Raw genomic sequence first — 26,391 nt, 5'->3', positions numbered from 1 at the left:
TCTATGATTAAGCAAATCATCACATCACATATGAATGTTTGTTCTGTCATATACAGAATGTGTGATGAGTAGACATTTTGCATGGTAAATTTTGCACTATAGAAATACTTCAAAAAAACAGAAGGCTTCACTATGGGAATCATGAACCTACCGGAGAATCTGAAAAGCCATAGTCATCCTTTCCCTGTAGACTCTCCAGTCCCTGGTCACCCTCTGGTTCCACACTGACATCTTCACTAAGCATTTCATCAGCTTTTTCAATAATTTCTCGTACTTGATCCACAAACGACTCTCTCTCTACTGCTAGAATAAAGTCATTGTTTACCTGTAAAAGAAACGATATCTGTCTGATTAGCATTGTATGTTAAGCTTTAAGTCATTCATCTACCACTTTCATAACTTCTACTCTATTTGCACATTTACTGTACTATGCTTTAATTGGTGTTTAAGTCAGCTGTTACTTTTTAAGAACTTCAATAGGTAGACACACTCTAGACAAAAACTCCCCTGGACAATAGGCTGTTATCAGTATGTCATACTGGAATAAATATATACCCATCTAGATAAACGGATAAATGAGGATCACAAAACACTGATAGCTACCTAGATAAATAGATATTCAGATCAAGTACTAGTGAAAAATCTGAAACCCCAAACACAACCTACCATAATTGTTGCTATCTCCTCAGGGTTGTCACCATCTAGGTCAAATTTGAATGTGACCATTTTCCGATTATGAGTCTCTAATTGACATTCTACTACCCGGTCTCCTTTATTTGAAACCTAAAAAGAGAAAGAGAAAGTATTTCACTTCAAAAGACTATCTTTAGCATTATCACTGAATTTCCGAAAAGTTATTCAGATTAACAATCAAATTTAAGTCTGAAGAAGCAGTGTCATCACTGTTTCCCTGAGCACTAATACTTTGCCTTTCAAACTGTAGCACCAAAAACAAAACAAAAACAACAACAACAACAAAAACCCTGTGAGAAGAAATCAGCTTTTCAGCCACTTACTCATCTTCCACTAGACTGTGGAAGGAATGCAATCTTTTTTCTATAAACTGAAGCTACTCTTTTTCTAAAAGGTAAGTACCAGCGGATATGGCAGAACATGCCTGTAGAGATGCTGAGGCAGGAGAAGCACCATGAGTCTGACGCTAGCCTGAGCTACACAGCAAGACCTTACCTTCAACAAAAACAAAAAACAAAACAAGAATTCCCCCCTGCAAAAAAAAAAAACCCAAAACAAACAACAACAAGGTAATGATGCCTTACCAGAGAAATATGGTATGTAAGAATATTTTTTGGGTAATCAGAGGATCTAATACTTTGATCTATTTATCTAAGACTTGAGAATTATTTAAATGATATTAACTGCTGGCCTATTACAACTTGATGGAACTGTATTTTCACTTTTTTTCTACCTGAAAAAACATGATACACAACTAGCTGGGCTTATGCAGATTAAAAGGGAAGAGTGCCACATAAATTATGCACCACACAAAGATATCTTTCTCTAATCAAATGAGTGGTTTGGATTTTACAGTCTTTAAAATTCTTCTGAGTGCCAAATTTCTTCAACATTTCAAAGGCCACAAATCAATACTACTTACATTTAAAATTCTTAATTTTGGACGTGAAGTCTTTTCATGACGAGAGCGACTTCTTACAGATTTTCGATAATGCCGTTTTGCTGTTCTGCCTTCATGCCTTCCACTGGATGATGGGGCATTCTCATTGCCATCACTCATACCTGAAGCAACATCTGAATGTGCACTTTGGGAAAAAAGGTTCAGTTACAATATGAAGTTTAATGGTCTAGTATTTTGCAAGTTTCATACCACACTACAGAATAGTCAGAGGAGAATTTGAATTTCACATACCTGTCTATGGAAGAAACCAAAGTGACAGGTTGGGTAGGTTGTGGCTGTGCTACTGGAATTGGCTCAGGTGGAGCAACCTGAGAGACTCCTGGAGTACTCTGTGAACAGAAAGAATAATTCAAATCTTGGGGATAATACATTGTACTCATCATGTGTCATCCCTGATAAGCTCCCTTTACCATTTTTCTCCCTTGCATCACCACCCGTAAGACCCAGAAGCAGTAATTTACTCACTAGTAAATCTTAATACTAAGCTTCTATAAACAGTGATCCTAAATTTCCAAAGGAAGTTTTTAAAGCTAGTTTCTGATGTAGACTGCATGGTGTGAGGTCAGCCAACCTATTTGCTAGGCAGTGTGAAACTAACAACTTGCCATGCAGCCAGCATCTTACCAGAAGTGTGCAACAGGATATAGAGAGAGTAAAGTGAAAAGATGAACTCAGATATTTCTCCTAGTATGGCAACAATCACTGCTGAGAGCACAGCAGGCTGATATTTGTATGACTGCCAACGGTAAGAGTTTGTGGAAGGATAAGAATAATGACTAAGTACTAGCTAGAGAAGTGAAGTGCTAATAGGATTAATCTCCAAGGCACACTCACTTCCCAACAGAACAGCCAGTGGCAACAAGGCCCCCACATTGGCATTTCATTCTGCTGGAAGAAAAAGTCATTCAGAAGTTAGTTTGACATAGTCTCCAAATGAGTTCTAAACCAGGGGAGCCTATGTTTTTCCTGTCATTATACATTTTAAAATATATATGTATGCATATATATATTTTTTCCACACAGAAACATGCAATAATTTAATTTACCTCCAGAACTGCTTGCTGGGAAGATGTGGTGGGGGGTTGTGCTAAACTCACTGCTGGTTGGGACACTTGAACCTGTCCTCCTACACCGCCCATAGGAACCAAAAGATTTGATTCCACATAGGGCTGCACCACCGTAGGAAAGTAACCTGGTGCAGCCAATGCCTCTGTCGGCATAGGAGGGGACAAAACTGTAGAATGGATGCAAACAGAAGCCATGTTGGAAGAGGGAGCAATATTTGAATCTCCTGGGTATTGTGGTGGCAGTCGAGATGGGTAGCCCTGTGACAGAAATGAGGAAGGCAAGTTAGTACAGGTTGGGACATCAAATTAGCAAATCAGCAAGACATGCCAAAAGGCAGGGGTGCACACAGTAAAGAATATTTTCTTACTAATAATCTAAAGAACACTTAAGGATCATTCTTAAGAGCATGGTGGCTCACGCCTGTAATCCCAGCATTTGGGGCTAAGGCAGGAGGACTGCTGCAAGTTCAAGATCAGCCTGGGTTACAAAGTGAGCTCAAGGGAGCCTGAACCGCATTGTGAGACCTTGTCTCAAAAAGAAAAAAAAAGATCCTTCTTGAAATTGTAGGTTAGCTCCAATCTGGGGACAGCATTCAATAGTCACACCTTAAATTGCTAACTTTTGCTCCCTTCTCCCCTTGGAGATAATTCTTTTCGGGGGACCAAAGGACTTGAGATGGTATTATTATGTAGTGCAGGCTGGCCTTAAACTTGAAAGCTTTCTGCTTCAACTTTCTGAGTGCTCAGATTACAAATACATACCACTATGCCAGGCTCTGGAGATTCATGGGATACACTTAATTCCTTCCAATTTGGGGGGTGATGGTGGAGGTATCAGGAATTGAACTCATGAACTTGCACTTGCCAGGCAGCTGCTGTGCTGGTGAGCTATATCCCTAGCCTCTTTCTAGAAAAGTATCTACTTTCTAGGTAATCTTACATGAAGAATGCAGGTGTCAGTCATTCCAGTCTTTTTTTTTTTTTAATCTTTTTCTTTTTTATTGGTACCAGGGGATCAAACTCACGACTGCCTGCTTGCAAGGCAGGCGCTTATGCCGCTGAGCTAAATCCCCAGCCCCAGTCATTCCAGTCTTATCATGGAATGCTCATCTTCTAAACCCATTCCCTGCAATTCTGGTGATACCATACTGCCTACTGTATTCACATACAAATACAAATGCAGCCTGATGTACTGTATTAAACTATATCTAGTATTCTGTTACTTTATTAGTGAATATAGAGTATCATTTTTCTCCCAAGTTGCATCTTGTGAAAAAAGGATGAGTCATCATACATCGTCACACTATCCTTTCTCAGAATTTTACGATGTTAGCTTCTCTTACCAACTTTTGTTGTTATTCTGATACTGAACTGTTACACTTTCAATTCTTAATAGTCTGACCCTCTAATACCCTCATTTTACCTGGTATAGAACATCTCCAGAGGGAAGTGGAACCTCAGCAGCTTGTCCAAGGTTAGCTGGTATTCCCATGGACTGAACTGCTGATTGTAGAAGCTGTGGGTGAACCTGACTTGGCAGCTGAGTCACAGGCTGCAGAAGAGTTGGAAGCTGACTGGGACCCACAGTTGATGCCCCTGGGATTGCAGTTGATGTAGCAGATGAAGGCAAGGTGAGCAGAGGCTGATTAATGCCAGCTGCCATTGTAATGGGAAGGGATGAAAAACCTGTTTGAACTGTAGACATATGAGGAGTTGATATGGGAATCTGAGAGGCAGAGTACTGTGGGAGTAAAGAAGTGGGAAGTGGCTGTCCCATAGGGAGAAAATGAGCACCAGAGTGGACTGGAACAACTGAGGGCTGTGTCGCAATTGAGATCTGAGGTTCGCCTTGGACAGTTGGTACTGGCTGGGAAACTGGAAGCTGGGAAAGCAAAGAAGAACAAAACAGACTTTTTGTTTTTAAAGCAAGGCTGACAAAAGCAAGAATTAAGTTTGAGCTAAAAAGAAGGAAACAAACAAAACTCTGCATATATTAGTGTAAGTTAATATGCCACATAAGAATAAGGAAAGGATAGCAGAAGAGAAAGAGACTGGTAATCTGACTTGTTCTAAACCTTGCACTGTAAAAAACTTTGCTAATGTTTCATTGCTGACAATAAAAATATGTCTTTTTCCACACACAAGCATTTGTTGTTATTTTTAATAGCTTTCTTGGTATGTAATATATCATAATCCACTGCATATTTGTTGTTACTAAATCTATGACTATTATTCCATTAGTTAAGGAAATTCAAATGAATTTTTTCCCCCAGTGGAATTCACCCTTTTACTTCTATAATTTTTAGGTTTAACACAACTCTATAAAAAGCGGGTATAAAATGTTTGTCATGAATTCTAGGACAAAGTCATCCCTGTCATTTGAACATTTAAGGAAGTGGAGTATCTTTTACAATTGATGATGCGTTAGTGTATAGTCATTGGTTCATAAAACAATGGTGCATTTTACAGGCAACAGTATTTTAGATACGATGAAATACAATAGTAACACACTGTACTTATCATGTAAGTATAATGATATCCATAGATAAAACTGAAAAAAGGTCATTAAGGAAATCGTATTTCCTGGGCAGAGAATAAAGCTCAATGGTACAAGCACTTGCTTGGCAAGCACATGGTCTTGAGTTCCATTCTGAATACAAAAAACCAAAACCAAAACCCCACACAACACAACACAACAAAACACCAAAACCACTCCCCTGAAAAGAAACAAAACAGTACTTCCTACAGAACACTTTTCAAGAGATTAGACCTACCTAAAAAAAAAAAAAAAATTTAAAAAACACAACCCTACTCCTAGTAAGGAAGTTTGACAGTATGACTATCAGTATACAATGAGAGGAAACAGCAGAAATCTACATGAGAATGAAACACAACTACAAACCTATATCATACAATTAACTATTTCTAGAGAATGTCAGAAGTCTATTACTTAATCCATTAGTTTTAAATACCTGTAACTCTATTTTATACTGATAATCCTGAAAGTGAAATATTTATAGGTTGTCACTGAAATCATTACGTACTCATTTACATTAAATAATACATATGTACAAATGGAGCAATTCACATGTCATTTCAATGAGATTAACCAGGTTCAATAAATGTTTCACTATTAGAAGAGTAGAAGTTTATCTACAAGCAAGGGCAAATTACATGGAGATCCTTTTAGTATCTTTTCAGGAATTAAGAGTTTACCTGTTTTCCTGCTGACACTTGAGGCAAGACCTGTGGAGCCTGAGGCTGACTCACTGGCTGTGCAGTAGTGGCCTCACTGGAGGTTGCTGTCTGTGTAAGTGAATACTGTGCTGTCTGCTGAGGAAGGGCCGTCTGCTGTATTCCTTGTTGCTAAGAATAAAAATATAAGGATTCAACTATTTTTGTTGTTCTTTTGTTTTTGAGTGGGTTCTCCCTCTGTCACCCAAGCTAGCTCCAACCTTCTGGGCTCCATCTATTCTCCTGCCTCAGCCTCCTCAATAGCTGGCCTAGGGGCATGTACCCCACAGGATGTGTGGTTCATGATTCAGTTTTATTTCAAGTTAATGGCATGTTTCTAAGGAATACAGTTAATTTAGAAATGCAAATTTATCAATTTCTCTTACATATGTTCTCTTTGCTGACATCATGCAAAAACCCAAGTTCCCCTTTATGTTTTTTCTCTAACATTCTTTGTGATGCTCATGTAACAATTAACCAATGTTCCAAAACTTGAGTCCCCACTAGTTCTTCACCCAGTGTCACCCTCACCCAACAGCAAACCTATCAGAGACATTTAGATACTGTGTCCAAACAACTTTCTCACCCTAGTTTGTCCACTGTGTAATTACTTTAATTGCAGCCACAGAATAGTGAGAAAAGCATTGAGTTTTTAACCAGGAAATAATTTCAATTTTTAATTTCACTGCTTACTAGCTGTAGTATCACTGCATATTATTACAGAATAAAACTGCTCATTGTATTAGAAAATAAAATTTCCTTTTTGAAAACAAGAACAAGACCATTCTACTCAAAGTGAGGCAAAAGGAGTGACATCTGGGAATTAACCATGTAACAGGTACTGACATGCAATTACACCCAAATACTAAACTTTGTAATAATTCAAGCAAGCAAAACAGGAGCATCACTAACATTAAAATCTCTTTTACCTAAAAAAAAAAAAAAAATTGACCTTTATAGCTGATTTTCAAGACTCTAGTAATTATAACTAATTTAATTTTTTCTTATCAACACCTATTTATAAATATCTTAACCAGTAATTCTAATTATAAAGTTAAATGAAAATACCCTAATCCTGTTCATGGTTTGGTATATCATCTTTATGACTTTTCTCCTAGATATCAGTTGGCATTTACACACAGTTGTGTTGCTGAAACAAATAAAACAAAAACAAACCCATCTCATAGTAAAGAGTAATCTGCCAATAATGAAAATGTTTGCATTTTTTGCTACTTAATGCTCCAACCAACACATTTTATTTGTGTCCTGGTACATACACAGGACAAACTGGTTAAGACTTATATAAAGACAAGCTATTTATTTTGTCTTTATTACATATATAGTTACTTGGATTTGTCATATATAGTTTGACTTGGATTTGTTAAGTGGTAATCTTAAAAATAAGTGATAATCAAAAAAAATAAGTGATAATCTTTTTGTTCTTGTATTTATTCCTTCTTTAAATATATAAAGTAAGATTATCGAAAAAATCTGCACTATAATAGTGATAGCAGTCATATTTGTTTTGTTCCTATTTAATTATTCCTAGTAGTGTATTTTGGGGGGGGACTGGGGATCAAACTCATGACCTTGCACTTGCCAGGCAGAAGCTTATGCCACTGAGCTAAATCCCCAGCCTTCTAATAGTGTATTCTTACTTTATCATGGTTAGTTGAACTATATAAAAACTTTCCCCAGAAACTAAGGTATCACATGTAAACAACGCTAAGATAACTCTAAATATCAGACTCTTATTTTCCTATTGAAAAAAGAAACTAAAAACCAAACAATATTTTTGCCAACATGCTTAAATATTAAAGAACGTGTATTATTACACACATTAAAGAAATACGTATAATTATCTAATTCATTTTTACTTAACTAGATAAGTTACATAAAATGTATTAATTCAAAAACACTGTTCTCTTTTCTTAAATTCTTCAAACGAAAGACATCAACATTTTTATTTTCACTTCATGGGTGCTATGGCAGGTTTCCAGCATAACAAAGTACTTTCCCTTTAAGTGGTCTCAAAGTAGAATTTGAAATGATAAGTATCTGTTCGGACATTATTAGTTTAGGTAGGTTTTTTTTTTTTTTTTTTTCATTTGTCTCACAAGTTTATATTTATGTAAACTTTGTATAACTTCTTTAAACAAATTATTTGTAAAGATATACACAGCCAAGCATGGCAGCATACACCTATAATCCTAGTACTCAGGGGGCTGAGGCAGGAAGACTGCTGCAAGTTCAAGGCCAGCTTGAACGAGACAATAAGACCTTGTCCAAAAAGGGGAGAAAAAAATTTACATACACACACACACACACACACAAATCGATTAGTGAAGCTATATCTCCAAGAGTAGGGACTTTATTTTGATTTTATTAACATTTTGGGGGCTGTTCAAAATAAAGAACAATGAGAATTCTGTAATATGATAGTATAAAGATTTGAATACACCATAATTCTCTTCTAAGGAATAAATATGATGGGAAAAAGAAATTCCACCTTATACTGTATTTGATGATTCAGTAACCATCAAATCCCTATTCTTTCCCAGTTATACCAGTTTATAATCATACAACAAAATTTGAATTATCAACTCTTTAACTTACATCTTTATATATCTTTATATTCTAAGCCAAAATAAATGCATATTTGTTTCTGTCTCTTACTTTTTTATCTTTGCATCTTCTACCTTTACTCATAATGCTCCTCTTCCCCTTTTAGGTCTGGAAAAATTCTTTATTCTTCCATCTGAATCTAACTTATAATCAGAGTCTAACATACTTATATATATATAATACACACACACACACACACACACACACACACACACACACAGTCTTTCAATAACTCCGTTCTACTCAACAGACATGTTAATTTCTTTCCCTTTGGGGATACAATTGGGTAGTAGTTAAATGGTGAGCAGTGAAGTCAGACTATTTAAGCTATTTTTACTTCTTATAAGTTACAGTATAGGTTTAGATAAATTGCTCAAACTTCCCATTAATAAAATGGAAATGATGATACTAACTACACTTACAGGATTTTTACAGGAACAAAATAAAACTACAGGTAAAATGCCTTGTATATTGTATGAATTAGCTACTATTCTTATTTCTTTTGTAGAAGTATACATATGTTTACACATTATTTTCATTCCTTGACCGCAATCATTACTCAATCCATCTTGATTAACCTATAGTATCTGAACTTAGTAACAAAACAAAACAAAACAAAAAAAAACTTGCTTAGTTCGGGATGGAGGAGTTAACATTGAAGGACTGTAGAATTTATTCCCTCACACTTCGCTTAAGACAAATGATAGGTACCTATCTCAGTAAAGTATTTTAGAAGTGACATCTCTGGGTAGCACAAAAAGCACAGTGATCTGTTTGTGTAATTAGCAACATTACAGCCAAGAAGGTAATGGCTTAACCACAGCAGCCTTGCCTCAGGATTTGCAGAAACTTACTTTATGAGACCAGTTTGAACTATTTTCACTGTGTATCATCTGTTGGACATGGCTGCTTCAAGCAAAACATACGTGCTCCCCAGCTGAATAGAAAAGGAATACCTGAAGACTGTAGAGTGATGGCAAACCTTTAGGCTTTCAGTGATACAAACAGCCTGCTGTGGCACACATGCTGTAGGTTTGTCACTGCTGCTTTACAGGTACTCTTATAGTAAAGAACTATTTACTAGGATATTCCACAACTTGGCTTATGATCACAAAATTTCTTAGTTGAAGACAGTTACTTTTGGCTCAACATAGATACACTATTAACTTTTTTGGGGAAGTGCTGAGGCCAAGGAGTGCTAGGTTATATCCCTATCTCTTTTTAAAATTTTTATTTTTGAGATACCGTCTTGCTAATAAGTTGCTCAGCCTGGCCTTGAATGTGTGATCCTTCTGCTTCTTCCATCTGAGCAGCCTGGATGATAGAAGCACACCACTGTAACTCTTGAGGTTTGTATTTCACAGGTAGTGGTATAAATTTTGTTTGAAGCAGTTCCTAAATATCACTTACTGCAAAATATATTACTTCTTTGAAAATTATTCCTGTTAACTAATATCAGTGAAGAACTATATTTAATTTTAAAATGATCACTTTGGCCACATATATAAGCATTACATAATCTCTTGAGCTTCTTGGATCTTCTGGAACAAACCATGCAAAATTACAAGTTTAATGAAAAATTTTCCTCCAATCTTTCTGCAGTAGCTGTTCTTAAGGCCTTCATTCAATGCCTTGGAGCATGAAATCTAATACTATATCCCAAATAGTAGCAATAATTTAAAAAGAATTTAGGATTATGACAATAAGGCACAATGAAAAAATATGACAGAGTGCTCATATGTGGACAAGTCATAAAGATATAAGTAGAGTGGCTGGGGATTTCGCTCAGTGGCTTAGTTGCCTGCCTGGCAAGTGCAAGGTCATGAGTTCAATCCCTGGTACCAAAACACAAATAAACAAAATACATATACATAAGTAGAAACAAACTGGTAAGTCTTTGTACTGTTTATATGTATAATCAGTTAAGAAAGTGGATAAATTATATCAGTAAGATACTTTTTTCAAATATCAACTATATATATTATTCAAAAGTATAATAAATGATATTCTCTAAAATGAATAAGACAATGTTATGCTTCCTAATTTCCTTTTCAAAAACTTAGGAAGCCATTTTTATTAGGAATCTAATTTATAAAAGATATAAAACAGTATTTTGGCTATAACTGCTAATCATAAAATACAGCATTGTATTGTTCTTACCTGCTGAGGATGTTGGATGGGTTGGGAAGATGGGACCCCTGCTAAGCTACTTGAAGATGGCTGGCCCTGGCTCTGACCCTGTGCCTGAATGAAAGAAGTGAACACAACAAATTAGAGAAGGCTAAAGGTATGTGTACACAGGTCAGACTTTTGCAATAAAAACTCCTGAGAAGTTTGCTTGATCAAAATGAAACATTAGCTTGATAAGTATATATGGGAGAGACTTCTGGGGTATCTTTTGTAAAAAAAAATTTAGAGCAGAATCATACCTTAGAAAATTTCTGATTCCATCCTACAACAAAACCACTGATAATTCAAATCTAACTTACCACTGATGTTCAGGGTATAATTTTAGCTGGCTAGAATACTCAGATTTGTAATAAAATTATTATTGGAAGTTTAATAATCAGGAAAAAAGTATTAAAAGACTAAAATGTAAAAGATTTTTTAAACTGAACAATTCAAGAAAAAAAAGATTCTGATAGTATCATCTGATACTGTTAGATTCTTTTTGCTACTTCTTGTAGTGTCATAGTAATGTTTAATGACAATGTCAAAAATCTATTATTACCAACTGCTTACTTAGTACCCACTGTAATAGCTGTTACCCAGGGAACATGTGTCAGTATTCAAAATCATTTCTGGATGTTAGAAAACTGGGAACTATGGCTGTTGCTAGCATCCAGCAGTCAGAGACCAGGAATGCTGCTAAATATCCTGCAATACGTAGAAGAGCCTCCCTCATGACAAAGAATTATTCAGTCCTGAATGTCACTCTCCTGTTGTGTTTGGAAAACTCTGACTAAAGCGTTCCAATTATGAAAAGATCTAATTTAAAATAAAGTGATAAAGTGAGAAACAAATACAGGATTACATATCTAGGTAGGTTAAGGAAAGAAAAGGGTATTACCTTTACTGTTCCATTTTAATTTAGAGGAGGCTGTTTGAAACTTACATGGATATATCCCATCCCATGTGGCTTAAGTATTTATTCTTCCCTTGTAATATATTTGTAAATTAGCTATTTTACATTTGAAATTTTACCTTGGAAAATTAAAAATAAAAAGAATGGTTGCTAATACATTAATATTTCCATTAGAAACCACCAACATGAATCTGAGGTGAGTATACAGAATGCCCATGCAGTATAGTTTAAGTTTCTGAATCTTTCTGCTTCTTAGTGCTACTTAAGTAACTGATACTTTCTCTACACTTTTGGAGTTATTTATGCCTTTGATAGGGGAAGAACATAGGAAGAAAGTAAGAAGAATACATAGTCCTTTATAAGACTGTAATATTTAGAAGATTGGAAGGATGTCTTGAATATAATTACAGTCTTCAATGAAGATTTATAAGATGTATGTACATCTGATAATATGTCAAAAGTATACCTAAAGCAGTCAACACTGTTTAATTTATGACATTTAATTACTTGCATAACTATATGCAAGTAATTTACATAAATAACTAAATTAAACTTGTTGAGGAAAAAAAGCAAGACCTGAGATAGAAAACATTCTTGACCTCGCAATATACATCATAAATTCTTCAAACAAAAAATAATACACCTACCACCCAAAAGATCTAACTCAGTTACTAAAATTAGAAATAGTTCTTAACTTATAGATTGCTATTTTATTTGGACATGATACATAGAGGCTTGATTAACTGATGTTATTTCATAAAGGCATCTTCATTTGTTAAGCCATACTCCTAAGGTGTTTTCTTTTGCTACCTTTTTAGGGTCCTTGCACAAGTACCAATCCTACGCATGAATTCTTAAGACTACTCCAAAAAAGTTCTTACTATCTTTCATTCATTTCACTTTACGGAAGTTATTATTCTTTTATACTACTTTTCAAAAAACTTGTTCACAGGAAGAAACTTACACTTCAGCTTAGTATACACCTCATCAACCTTACAGTATAGATAAGTACATTTCACTACTACTTGAAAGTATTACATTTAAGGACAAAAGACCTTGATTTTTCTTTTTCTTTTTCTTTTGTACTGGGAATTGAACTCATGACCTCGCGCTTGCCAGGCAGGCACTTGTGCCACTGAACTAAATCCCCGGCCCAAGGGACCTTGATTTTGATGAGTGATTAAAATTTTAGCTCTGGTATTCTTTTTTTCCCAAGAGTTGATAAGCATTACAGGCAAATCAGGTAGCTTCTGTTTCATATTTCGTTCTTAAACACAAGGAGTTTATGACCACCAAAAGATGAGGAAACTACTGAAAAAATTAAACAACATTCCTCATAATTTCATGATTCAGGAAAATAAGGGATAAAAAAATTTAAATATAATTGTGTGTAACAGTTTAAAAGAACTGTGGAAGTTTTCCTATAACCTGTGGATGGAGTGCAGATCCTCCTGAAGAAAATGAGGCAGATAAAACCTGCTGAGATGTGGTTCCTTGGGGGAAACAGAAGAAAAGTGGGGATTCTTGTAATACTGTCTGAGGCAGATGGATAAAGGGTATTGAGAAGTCAGAGCCAAAAGGTGCAGCTGTTCCCCCTGTAGGGGGAGGTGACTGAAAATCACTGGGATCTGACGAAGTGATTTGTGAGGAATCACTGGAATATTCTGGGCTTCCTATTGGCCAGTTCTGTCCGACAGGCTCTACCACAGAAACAGTCAGTTCTGGGGCATGGTAATTACGCTGTTCTTCAGTCACAGGGTGCAGGTGGCCATGTAATCCAACTGACTGAGGAGGCATTTCATCCTGATTTGCGTCCACTGCAACTTGCTGATTTCGGTAAGCACGTTGAGGTAAAATTCCACCTCCTTCTCCTGAAGAGGAGCTTGGCGTCTGAGAGTGAAATTCAAATACACAGTTGCTTCTGCTCTCATTGCTATGAGTTAACACTGCAGGTGCAGAATGAGGAACAAAGACGGGGTGAAATTTCAAATATGCAGCATCTGTACTGAGAGGTGCAGAAATACTAGAGAGGGAAGATCCTGGACTCAATCCAGAATCTAATCTTAAACTCTGAAGGTGTCCTACCAGGAAAGCCTGTCCAGATGGAAGTTCAAAGACAGAACTTGAAGTAGGGCCCCCTTGTACTGGCTTCTGCTCAGGAATCTGTTTCATATGACTTGACAGTACTGGTGAGTTGTATGAAATGCCCTCATACTGTTCTGCCACCTGGGCCTGGTAACGTACCCCAGCTAGATACACTGCTTCCTGAGGAATAAGACAGTGAGCTTCTTCTGGAAGTACTAGTCCAGGTCTATAGTCATTGTAAACTTGAGTTGGCTCAGACATAGTAGGATGGACCTGTATCTCACATAGCTCTCCAGTTACTCTACTGGCTGTAGTACCCAACATAACTATAGCCTCTGGTGTCCAGTTAGTTGGGCTGCCACCAGGTGGAAGAAGATTTTGACCAAGAGTCCTCAGCAGGGGTTGAAAGTGGCGAGTTTGGGCTTCCAGGAAGGAGGTGCTCTTACGCCGCTGGGAAATGGCTACTTTCGGTGGACAGGTGGGAGGTGGTGAAAAAGAAACTGGACGCTCATGAATAGTTGGGAAAAATATCTGTGATTCTGGGTATGTTGGGGTCCCCCCACACGGATGCGCCACGGACTGAGGCTGTATCAACATGAATAAGACAAGTAATTCATACATTCATATGTTAAATTACATCAGACATGCACAACTAGATAGTTTGTGTAACCCTATAAAATAGTTACACTAAATTTATCATATAGAAATAGCAATGCTTTGGAAATTATGTGCAGAATAAAAATCCATTAAATACATCCAGGGACAATAAAGTTAATCTATGGGACTCTGCATTAGATAAAGAATTGCTTTCCCACAATCTTCCTGTCTTAAAAGGATGAATTAAACTTACCAAAATGATGGTTCTATTATATTCAATTAATATGCTTGTTCTTAAACTTCAAGATTTTTATCAATGAAAAAGTTAAAGAATAAGCATTAAAGTATAGTAAACCCAAACATTTTTATGATGCTAAGAAGTATGCTACAACTTAAGCTGTAATATTAGTCTTCTCATTTTCTGTGTTCTTATTAGTCTATGTGTTAAAATAGGCTTCAGGGTTGTTTTTCATTAACTAGTGGTATGTCTTTTAACTAAAAATTAGAAGAAATGTTAGAGAGTATAAGACAAACTGCTTGACTATGAGAGTAATGTCTTTCCTTTTATCCCAAACTAGACACAGTTAATAGTTTCACTGTATAAAATACATTATGGAGTCAAATTACCAAGTATTTACTTTTCTGAACATTGGTAAAGGTTGAACACCATGAATTTTTTGAGTCTCATAGCTAGTGTCCAAATCAGGCAAAACGGATAACGTACAATAGCCAACTTGATTTAATGGCACTTTTTATTACAGCAATTTTAAAGTTCTCATTGCCAAATGCAAATGAGATCGGCAGTTTACTATATTTATTACTATGGACTCTTTTTCAAGAGATCAGTTTTATTCTACCAATACAGAAGTCCTCTATTATGTTAGCAAAGTGGCTCAACTATCTATAGTATCTAAAAGGGGATTGCTATTTAAAACTAGAATGCTCATTTTACTGCTATTTATTCAAAGTGTGTCCCAAAACCATAAAACATTATACAATTAGTTGTCTTCCTTACTAAAAATCTTAACACTCTATAGAGTTGCTAACCCAGAGTGTTAACTATATTGTTGGACTGGAAAAGCAGCAGCAAGGTTCCACAGCATGTTAGAACCAAAGAAAGCCAAACACACCACATGTGTCAAGCTTATTCAACCTTAAGGCCAAAATAATTCCCACAAGAGAACATTTAGTAGACTTTGTTTGCTGCCATTATTCTATGCATAATTATATCAAAACCAACTTTCTACTCAAATATTAATCAATGACTGGTAAAAATAAATTCATCCACTTTCTTAGAATCTCTTAACAATAGGGTAAGGATAAAACATGTTTGGGTAATGTTTGACAGACTTTGCTTTTAATTTAGCCAACAGTTGGTTATAAAATAGATAATACACATTTTGCTATGATATGAAAATGCCAAAACTTTATGCCAGTGGATGATAGGAAAACATAATAAAAGCTCAATTTTATTAGACATTTACTGTTATGTGTCAATGACATTACAAGTATTCTCTTTACCTCCTTGCTTTTATTTCCCCTTAAATCTGTATTTCAAAAATTTTTCCTATAGGAATAATTGGTATCCTAGAAAGCACATTATATAACCAAGTTTACAGTTCAGCTCTGTTCTCTATTTAATTTTCACTAAAACTGTTGTTGCCTGGATGTATTCACTGGTAATAATTTGTCATTTGTCAGGAAGTTTACAATTACATACAGTACTGACAAAGACGGAAGGCAGGCTGGAGCGTCGATGCTTGCGCTGAGAGGCAGAGTGTATAGGCAGGACACTCTCCAATGCTTTAGAAAGCTTTTCGGCAAAAGTTTCCTCAGGGGCAGTCCGAAGGAGGGAAGGAGAAAGAGGTGCAGACAGCACTGGTGGTGGGGTGGAAGAAGCACTGGGAGAGATGCAGGACAGAAAGGGAACGGGAGAAAGATGGGGAACACAAACCGACATGCTACGGCCACGACGAGGCTAAACAGAAAACAAAACACATGAAAAACACAGTCTGAAAACAAAATAACCAAATGTACAGTGATAACAAACAAGGCATAGTTAACATAAAGAAATGCTCCATCCTTCCCAATTCTGCAAAGTCTAATTTTTAAAGGAGATTTAATTTCCCAAGGCACAACTAGTATTCTCTCTACCCTGTTGGTCAAGTGTAGGTTTTTTGGTGATCATAAGGATCTAAATATTCTGAAGAAAATACCAATTGTTATGACTATGAATAGGAAAAAAATAACTGACTAAGGGTAATGAGCAGGAAAAACAATATTAGTTTACAGTTTCTGCAAATAGTAAGATTAAACAAGAAAGCTTAAAGCATATTATAAGATTGGAAGGTTTTAAGACTGGATTATTTTGCAGAGCTGTGGAAACTTGAGAACATGATTCTTACTTCTATTTTAGAAAGCATCAGAAAAAGTTGCTGGCTCACAGTATTTTATTTGTTACACTTCCTAATCTTCTCTACAACATAAAAAAGTCATTTATCTAGTAGGAACAGTTTTCTGGAAGAAATTCAAAACTGGATATAGGAAACATTCTGTACTTTTACTAGGTCAAGAGGAAAATATCTTTAATTTCAATTTCTAAAAAAACAAAAAGTTTCAGTAATACCAGATTCAACTTAGATTTGCAAAGTCTGAGGCACCTTAGCAGAAATGGTTTAGCATACGTACATAGCAATAAGTCTAATACTGTAAGGATGCCTGGATCAAGTTTATTAACTTCCCTTGAGATATTATGAACTATGTAATTACATTTTTTTTTCCAAAACTGGCTCTGAGACTAATGCTTTGAGCTGAATTTGTTGCCTACAGGTATGTATTATGATTTACTTTTATTCCAAAATTTCACATAATTTATACTGCATATTATTGCAAGCTATCATTAGGTTGTTTCTGGAATGAGACATGAATAGAATTATAAACTTCCTTAATTGTCATTAAAAGACAATGCTTTTGGAATAAATAAATATAGCTATGCTAGTGGCTAAAATATTTAATGTCTTTTAAAATGATGACCCCATTTCCTTTTCTAAAAGAGATAAATGCTCATAAACATGAAATAAAGGACGTCAAGAAATTAAAAATACTTTTTAAAAAATCTACTTACAAACATTTGAAAGCAGTCTGAACAAAGACAGAAACTGATAAAAATATATGTAAGAACACAGAATTACATTTGCATGCAGTTTTTATAAAATTTTTCTACCCTACCTAATTATGGCAAAGGTTAGAAAGTTGACTTATAACAATCCTCCTGCCTCAGTTTCCGAACTGCTGAAGCAAGAGAATCACTGCAAGTTTGTGGGCAGCCTGGGCTGCACAGTGAAAGACCCTTTCTTTTAAAAAAAACCTTTTTTTTGCAAATTAGCAGTTTACCTTCTGTTATTGTTGCCATTAATCTTGAGATTCTAGTCAAAGAAGATTGATCAATGGACATTAAAGTAAAATCTTTTATTTCACGTTGTAGCATAAAAGACCAGAGCAAACAAGTGTTTGCAGAGAAAGATTTTCATTTAATATAGAGAAAAGAATTCCACAAAGTTGTCTGAGAAGGAAAAATTAGTTTGCTTAAAGTCCTCAATAAACAAGTGCTATAAAGTGATCAGTTGTAAGTCCTAAAACAGAGAAGATATTTTATGTTCTTCTGAAGATGTCAGTCAGTAAAAGATATGGGTTATTATCTGGTGATCTATCTTTGTATTCTCTACATGAGAAGCAAGAGTGGATATTAATGTGTGTGTACATATAAAATGATCTCCATAAACTGATTCTGAAAATCAGTAATAAAATATACTTCAAATAAAGGGAAAAGCAAATGAACATATACTGGGAAAGGGACTTGTATCCAACACAGACTTTAAAGGCAAGAACACGCATAGCAACTGATGATTAAATACAAGCGTGCTAAATTAAAGGATCATACAAATAAAGGATTTCTTCACTCTAGAGCACTCACATGCAGCATTCTATAATGGTTTGAAGGTCTTACCTGTGTTTTATACAGTAAGAAATCTTACAGAAAATACTTAGTAATTATTTTAATAGATAATCTTTTAAAGAACTCTCTTTACAACATCCCCCAACCACCTGTATGTCTAGCTTATGGTGCTTTAAATAATTTAGACCTTAAGAGCTAAAGAGATTACTTCTAATCAAATACAAACTAGCCTAAATCTTATACATAATACCTTCATGTAGGTCTATCAGCTAATTCTTACATCAATGAGTCTAATTTATTGTGCTTAATATACTCCAATTATACTCTTCTGTTTCCCTTAGAAATATAGTCATCCTTTAGTATCAGGGTGAGGTTGATTCCAAGACCTACTTAACATATCCAAATCTGTGGGTGCCCAAGTATATAAAATGGCATACTATTTGCATATAATCCTACATATTTTAATCATCTGTAAATTACTGATAATAACCTAATACAATATAAATGCTAGGCAAATAGTTGTTATATTGTTTATAGAGAATAATGACCAAAAAGTCGGGCACATGTACAGGGTAGATGCATATTTTAAGAATTTAACATCTATATCCCACCTGTGGAACCCACAGACTTAGAAGATTATGTACTATCTATTGTTTCTACTTTAAACTTACATTGCTTCTTGGATAGTAGAAAACATTTCAATCTAGCAAATAATCCATTGGCTCTTATAGTATTATACTGTCTTCTCTATTTACTTACCATACATGAAGGTGGATATATGCCATGGGGCTGAGATTGTGCTTGGACAGTAGCAGCTGTGTGCCCTGGGACTGTACCAGTAGAATGTGCCTGTTCATGCTGGGAACCATATGAGACTGTCTGTTGGCTGCTCACTCTGGATTCTGTGAACACAGATGACCCCTGACCACTGTCAACAGTCCCATCAGCTGAAATGAATCACCAAAACAAAACAAAAACAAAAAATAGATGCGTTATAAAATGAGGCTCATATTTTAACATTTTAGACATTACATTAAGATTAACTGATTGTTTGCACAAACCTGAACTAAAGAAAAAAATAAACAGCAATCATGTGAAGTAAATTTCTATAATACATGAGAGATGCATTTGAAAAAAATTCCAGAATGTTATTTTTTAAAAAAATCCCCTGGTTATCAAGAATCTTAGCATTTGAAAATCTAGGGAAATAAAATGGAATATTATAAGTAAGCCTTAGGTTTTATCCTGTTTTTACAGTCTTACATGTGGGCTTTCAATATTAGGCAGTTAATTCAATCAATAACTACCAGTTACATTAGTTTTTACTCTCTATGCTATTTGGCTTTGATGAAACAGTTGAACCAGATCAACAGGTTTAACTTAAAGCAGCTAAATTTATTCATTAACAGTAAAGTACTATGAAAAGTAGCAATCTATAAATTGGAATCTCCCAAGACACTGGTCATTTTGAAATTATCTTATATTCTGATCATATTTCCTTAATGTCTTTCGCTTCTATTCTATTAGTCACTATCATAAGAATCAAAAGAAGCCACACAGCAATCACTTTAAATTCCTTATTACATGTTGAATTTGTCATTCTACTCCAAAACAAACAAGATAAAAAGTCAATTCAGGGGTTGGGGTACAAGTCAGTGGTAGAGTACTTGCTGAGCATGTATAAGGCCTTGAGTTTGATGCACAGCATTGAGGGGGAAAAAGTCAATGAGAAACATCATCAGTGTATTTGTTACATCTCCAAATACTTACATAACACAGATATACTTGGTTGCTGGAACTGTAGTTGTTGATGCTGATCTGCCTCAGGTTCTTCTGGTTCTACTTGTGTAGAAACTGAAGCTGATGTTGTGGGAGCAGTAGGTATGCCAGTGCTAGCAGAAGGGAGCTGTTTGATTCCTGTCTGGGAAGCACTTGATTGTTGTTCAACCTGCTGTCTAAGACTGCTCTCTTCCTGTTTTCTTTTTTCTTGCTCCTCTCGTACCAATTGGCGCTGTTCTCGTTTTCTCTTAATTAATGACACTCTGTCTTTGATAGCTTTAGCCATAGTCTTATGATCACCTTCACAAACATACCCAGATTCTACCTACAGAATAAAAGGATATAGTAGAAAAAACAGGATATCAGAAGAAAAAAATAAAACAAAAATCACTTTGTAGAAAAGTAGAGAAGGTGAAGGAACTACTCTCAGGACTATTTCTAAGCAAACTATGAAATTATTGGTCTGCATTACACAGATCTCCACCATTGTGGTAAGTGTGTGGGCACCTCCATCTTGGTAGAAACTTCAATGTGGGTGTGCCTGTTTGCTTAAGACAAACAAAACAATGGGGCACCTAAAACCACAGTGTTTAAAAAGTAAGTAAAATATTTTATTCTATTCACTCTATTTCTGACTCATAGACATTGACATTAATGTGTTGGTTTTACTTCTTTTCACTAGGCAAACACTTATCTAGATAAAACAACTGTTGCAAATACATGAAAAAAATCCTACAAAACCCCCCAAAACTTCAAACAATACAAAATCTCTCACACCTGATCCATTCTCAGGGACAATTATTATTGAATGATTCTTATAAATGCTAGTAGAAATGTTTGATGAGTAGCTTTGCAATAATAATTAATTATTCTAGACATCTTGTCAAGTCTAAACATGACAGTTTTCTTCTGGCAAAGTGATCTTAAGACATATTTGAAATAAGGATACACCAAAGGGTGCCTACTAACAACTGATCTTAAGCACCCTTCAAAGTAAAGATAATTTATAATTGTATCTGTTTATAGGACTTATCTGACTCATTGAATATTTAAAAATATTTAAATATTTAAAAATATAACTTTCATTCTAAGTTATACAAATTTACAAGTCACTCAAATACTTACAGACTTTCAAATAACTTAGAATACATTCTAGTTCGTTCTTTATCTTATCCTTCTTTGTATAATTTTTTTCCAAAAAAAAAATAAAAACTGCTTTCTTTTTTTTTTTTTCTTTGAGACAGGGTTTCACTATGCAGTTCAGGCTGGCCTTGAACTCCTTTTGTAGCCCAGGCTGGCCTTGAACTTGCAGTGATCCTCCTGTCTGGGATTACCAGTGTGTGCGCCCAGCCAGAAAATAGCTTTTAAGAAGGATCCCACACCCATTACACAACCAGTGCAAAAAATATCAAGAAGAGACTTTTTAATGTTAATCAGATATGCCACACTCATCACTTCATAAACTACTTTGTTGCTGAACAGTATCTATGTATATAAATCACAAAAGACTTTTAAATGGTTGATTAGTACCAATTTACCATTTCCTGAGCCACATCTTCTGGCACATCTCTCTCCAAGTCAAAGGAAAATTCAATTGCTTCATTGTCTTTGTATTTTCCCTTTAATTTCTTAATATCTTCAATGCGCAGCCATAACTTAATAGCTATCTTTTCTCCATCATCTTCTTCTGCTAATTCTACCCGTACTCCTGTTTCTTCCTGGAAGAAGGCATGGTTCAAAAGGTCTTTGATGGAATATCTTCCAAAGAGAAGGAAAAGAAAAAGAAACAAAAACAAGATGTCATTGACTTTAAGATAGTTTTCCTTTTGAGATGGGATCTCAGTATGTTGCCCAGGCTGATCTTGAATTCCTCCACTCAAGCAATTTTCCAGCCTCAGTTTCCTGAATACTGTGACTGCAGGCACTCACCATTGCACAAAGCTTGAAAAGATAAACTTGTAAATATGGTGATTACTGTTACTTACACACAAAAAAAAAGATTATTCCATTTGAATACTTTGTGAATTGTACTTAAGTTACCAATATCATAATGATTTGATTTATGAGTAAGAACTGATAATGATTTTTTTAAAAACTTTTTTTAATATATTCTCAGGTCTGGAACTTTTAATCTTTTTGCCTCAGCTTCCAGAATGCTGGGATCACTGGTATACACCAACACATTCTGACAATTTTTAAACCATAGCCTATCAAAGATTAAAAATGCATAATTGTTTGTATAGTATTTTAACTATAAGTAACAAAATTCTTATAAATGACCTTATCTAATTCTTGAGTAACATTCAATGAGTTATTACCTCCTGACAGTTCTCTCATAGTTCTAAAATTTGTACAATGATAGAATCAAACCAAGATCATAAATGCTTTGATTTCTATTTTGGTGCTTTCTACTATAGCAACTTTTATTTACTCTATTAAAACTGTCTCAATTCCTTGTTCAATAATTTGTGGATTACTCAAGGAGAAGGCTAATTGTAAAAAAATCTTCCTTAGATATAATGGTTGAAAAATACTAGTGAACCATTCCATCAAGAAAAGAAACAGTAAAATGTTTTAAGACTCAAAACAAATATTCTTTTGTTTACAAGAAAAAAGTTTTAAGCAGATTTAAAGACCCAGGATACATAAAAATAGAAACCCAAACTAAATTATCTCCTAAAATGTCTTAAAAAACATGTTAAGTGTCCCAAATAACGAAGTTATGAGAAAGAATTTGAGACTAGAGAAGTGAAGAAATGGAATTCTTCAGTGTGGTTGATATACCTGATAGCTCCCATTTTTCAGCAGGTAGGTTATGCTCAATTTACAATTTATATTTGTACTAGGTAGGTGTACTTTTTCCTTTCTGGCAGGTATGAGGGGATGGTAGAAGTAGATTACTTTTTTGAAAATAGATATGGACTCCTGTCAAGTGTAAAAAGCAATGAATCAGCTATATAGTTGATCAGATACTCGCCACTCTTCTGAGAAAAGTCTTCTGTTAGTATTAATGACTAAACCAGATCTCCTAAGACTCAGACAAAGTCCTCTCTTAATTGGAGGAATTTTGATGTTTTGCTCTTCGGTGTTTCTTGCATAACAACAGGAAATCAAGACTTGTGTGGTTGAACTAATTTTAAAGAAAAAAAATTTTGGCACCTCATACCTCTAAGGGTGCAGTCCTTTTTGAGTGTGTACTTCTTTGCTTCTGCTAAATAAATCTGCTTATATCCCTGATTAAAAACAAACAAAAACCAAAAAACCAAAACAAAACAAAAGAAGAAACCAGCACCAAGATTTTATTTTACTTTTTAAATTCAATGGGTAAAAATTTAAGGTATAAGTTTGCTGTAGTAGGGAATGAACTCTATTTATAAATCATATTAATGCAATTAAGTAGCTTTCACTGAATGTTAAAGCAATGTTTAAAGTAGTTCTGGTTCACTTAACCTCAACTAAACCACATTTACACACTGTTCCAGTAAAAATCTGAATAACTTCAATCAAGACAGCTCTACTTTTAAAATATTACGTGGCATAAACAGAAAAACTAATCACAAGTATTAAATATCCATCAGATAGTGTTATATTTAGAGGACATTGTGTTTTGGGGTTTTTTTCAAGCAACACGAAGTCAAAAGAGGCAACTTACCGTTCATCTTTGTTTTGTCTTATGCACCCTTCTATAATTTCCTTTACTTCAGGAATTGCTACTTTGTCAAAACTGGCTGGCTTCACTCCCTAAAAACAAAAACAAAAAAATCAGCCACAAAAACACACTGGTGAAAGCAGGGTCTCTGAACTTTGACTTCTAATTAAGTTGTACTGGTTCCTTTTTTTTCCCCGATTAGGCTGCAGAAGTGAATCCATGCAGGATCAGGGGATTGACAGTGGCAATTTAGCTTCTCATCAAAAAACAAGAAATAGTGTGACAACAGGGTCACTTAATGTGGCAATGATAACAACTTTTTCCTTCAAGTAAAGGAAGTTCTTGGATAAAACCAAGCCTAAGCCTTGCAACTGGTTAGATCTTTTGTCCAACTCTGTATGTTAATATATCAATACAACAATTACTATTTTGAACATTTAATACACATGTGGGTATGAATTCACATATAGAGTTAAGGGCTTATATTGGTTTGGCACAATAAAGAGTTATTGTGCATAAACAAAACAATTAGCAGTGATATATCAGACATACATGAAATATAAGCACTGTGATTAATTTCAGAAGAAAATTCATCACCATTCAATGCAATACTAACTGCATTACTATACTAACTATAGCTCACTGCTATAGTTTAGAATCTTCATAAAGTGGTAAGTTCTTTGAAAAAAACCTTTCATCAATGTATAGAAAATAGACAAAACATATGAAAACAAATTACCACTATTAAAAAGAGTAAAGAAAAAATTTGGTGTTTATTTCCATTCTCATCTAAGTGATTATGTGAATTAAGAGGTAAAGTTGTTACACCAATACATTATCCAAGTGGTGCAGTACATCTACTAACACATAGGTGCAGAAGTATGTTCAGAAAAGTTTAATGAATATATAAATTCTAATTACTGATATGTAGGTCTCAGTACAGCTATAGTAAATTGCACTAAAAATGAGTAACAATTTAATAAATCAAAGAAATGTACATAATCTTTCATAGATCCAAATGAAATAAAATAGTTCTGAACCAGTGAAATCTTTATTGATAGTTTTGGTATAGGCAGGTGAGCTAGTTAGAAATATTACAGGCAGTCAGACAAGGGTAGGCCCTCCAGTGAGCCAGCACAGAGAACCAGATGTCTTGTGACCTGGGAGGAAATAGCTACCTTCCATTGTGGGTCAGATCTCAAGATAAAAGGCAAGACTAATGCAACCATACTTTAAGTATAAACATTGAGGACTGATTCTCCAAATAGTTATGGATCACCTTGATGAAGCCAGGAACCACAATCCCAACTACCTACAGGAAGAGTCACTCTCATAAGAATGTCTGCTTCCTACCTGACTTGCTTCCCCATTTGTCCCTGATTTGGTCAATTTTACCTGAACAATTAATCTTATTGGTTGACCATAGTTCTGTGCCTTGTAAGTTCAGTTTTCCCCATCTTGGACCAGTCTCACCTCCAAAGTCCCCCCAAAAAGACAGACTTTGGCAACCCACTCAGGACCCCTTTTGGCTCTCTCAGAAGCTTGCTTCTCTCAATAAATATATTCTGCTCTTAACCTCCATTGTTCCTAAAATTCATTCTTCGATTTTACAGAACATGAACTTGTACCAGACATATACTGGTTGGGAGTTTCATTACCCTGTATCAGTTTCACTTTTCATGGTTTGAGTGATTTGCAATCAACTTCTGTCTCAAAATGTTAATATATTCATCATGAGTTTCTCCATGAAAGAGACCACAGTTATACAAATTTTATTTTAGTACGTTGTTATAATTGTTCTATTTTATTAGTTACTGCTAATTTCTTACTATCACCAATTTATAAATGAACTATCATAAATACATATGTCTAGGAAAAACCTATTAGTTCAGTATTTCCAACAGATTTAAATATTCACTGGAAGTATACACCAAATGCTTAGGGCTAAAATCTTAACAGACCAAGTTGTACCCAATGTTGGATAATTTTCAGTTACCCACTGAGTAACTTAATTTGGATAATTCTACACTTAGGACAAATTTTTCACAATAAAAAACCATAGTAGAGCTGACTCTAAGATTAAGTCCATGTATTTAAAAATTTTGGTTCCAAAATGATTGCAAAGATTACTATCTGTGTTTTTCTTAATCTTCTCATTTTTCCAAATCCAGCTACATTTTCCCAACTTGGTATGTCACCACATAATTCTAATAAAATAAGAAAATAGTAATACTAAAGTAAAAAGATGCTTTAATATAGCAAGCTTGCATTTCAAATAGAAATTCCTTCACAAAATTAATGGAGAATCTCATTTTCTGAACACTTACACTCTGCTTGAGTGTGTCCTGTATGTACCTCTAATAAATCCTTCACAAGTCTGTTATTGACATATCCTGAAAAAATTTCTTTCCACATTAGAAGTCAGTGAGCTTACAAACTCATTTTAAAAGGGGTGGGTTAAGTTCCTTATTTCAGCCTCAGGGATCATTAGACTCAGGCTGGTGACAAGTATATTGGTGACAATAAGGGACCTAATTAAAAAAAGACACGGAGACTGTGGAGATCTTGACTTTGGTTTGACTACTAAAAGACAATAGTTCTTTCGGAACCCAATATTCCTATGTCTCCTTTAGATCAGTCAGGACGAGACTTTTAGTTCCT

At 34.9% G+C, this 26,391-nt stretch overlaps 1 protein-coding gene across 25 annotated transcripts in view; it reads right to left on the bottom strand.

Moving 5' to 3' along the window:
- Wnk1 (WNK lysine deficient protein kinase 1) overlaps positions 1-26,391 on the bottom strand; it is a 135,589-nt gene that overhangs the window by 32,379 nt on the left and 76,819 nt on the right. For 15 of the 25 annotated variants that reach the window (XM_063258594.1, XM_063258600.1, XM_063258586.1 and 12 more), the window contains exons 5-17: positions 23,734-23,822; positions 21,620-21,839; positions 20,073-20,406; positions 19,062-19,249; positions 13,094-14,335; positions 10,741-10,824; positions 5,938-6,087; positions 4,145-4,603; positions 2,701-2,979; positions 1,886-1,983; positions 1,616-1,778; positions 667-783; positions 152-325 (exon numbers count right to left, since the gene is read on the bottom strand). In XM_063258594.1, the coding sequence (XP_063114664.1) occupies positions 152-325; positions 667-783; positions 1,616-1,778; positions 1,886-1,983; positions 2,701-2,979; positions 4,145-4,603; positions 5,938-6,087; positions 10,741-10,824; positions 13,094-14,335; positions 19,062-19,249; positions 20,073-20,406; positions 21,620-21,839; positions 23,734-23,822 (3,597 nt within the window). Of the gene's footprint in view, positions 1-151; positions 326-666; positions 784-1,615; positions 1,779-1,885; positions 1,984-2,700; positions 2,980-4,144; positions 4,604-5,937; positions 6,088-10,740; positions 10,825-13,093; positions 14,336-16,067; positions 18,983-19,061; positions 19,250-20,072; positions 20,407-21,619; positions 21,840-23,733; positions 23,823-26,391 lie in introns of those variants that run through there. The other 10 variants (XM_063258601.1, XM_063258607.1, XM_063258603.1 and 7 more) reach the window with 6 other exon arrangements.

This window comes from Cavia porcellus, unplaced genomic scaffold (genome assembly GCF_034190915.1).
Source record: "Cavia porcellus strain 051 isolate PalLab524CR breed Dunkin Hartley unplaced genomic scaffold, mCavPor4.1 scaffold_11, whole genome shotgun sequence".
Lineage (NCBI taxonomy): Eukaryota > Metazoa > Chordata > Mammalia > Rodentia > Caviidae > Cavia > Cavia porcellus.
The sequence above is the reverse complement of the archived record's forward strand: the minus strand, read 5'-3'. Positions and strand labels throughout refer to the sequence as shown.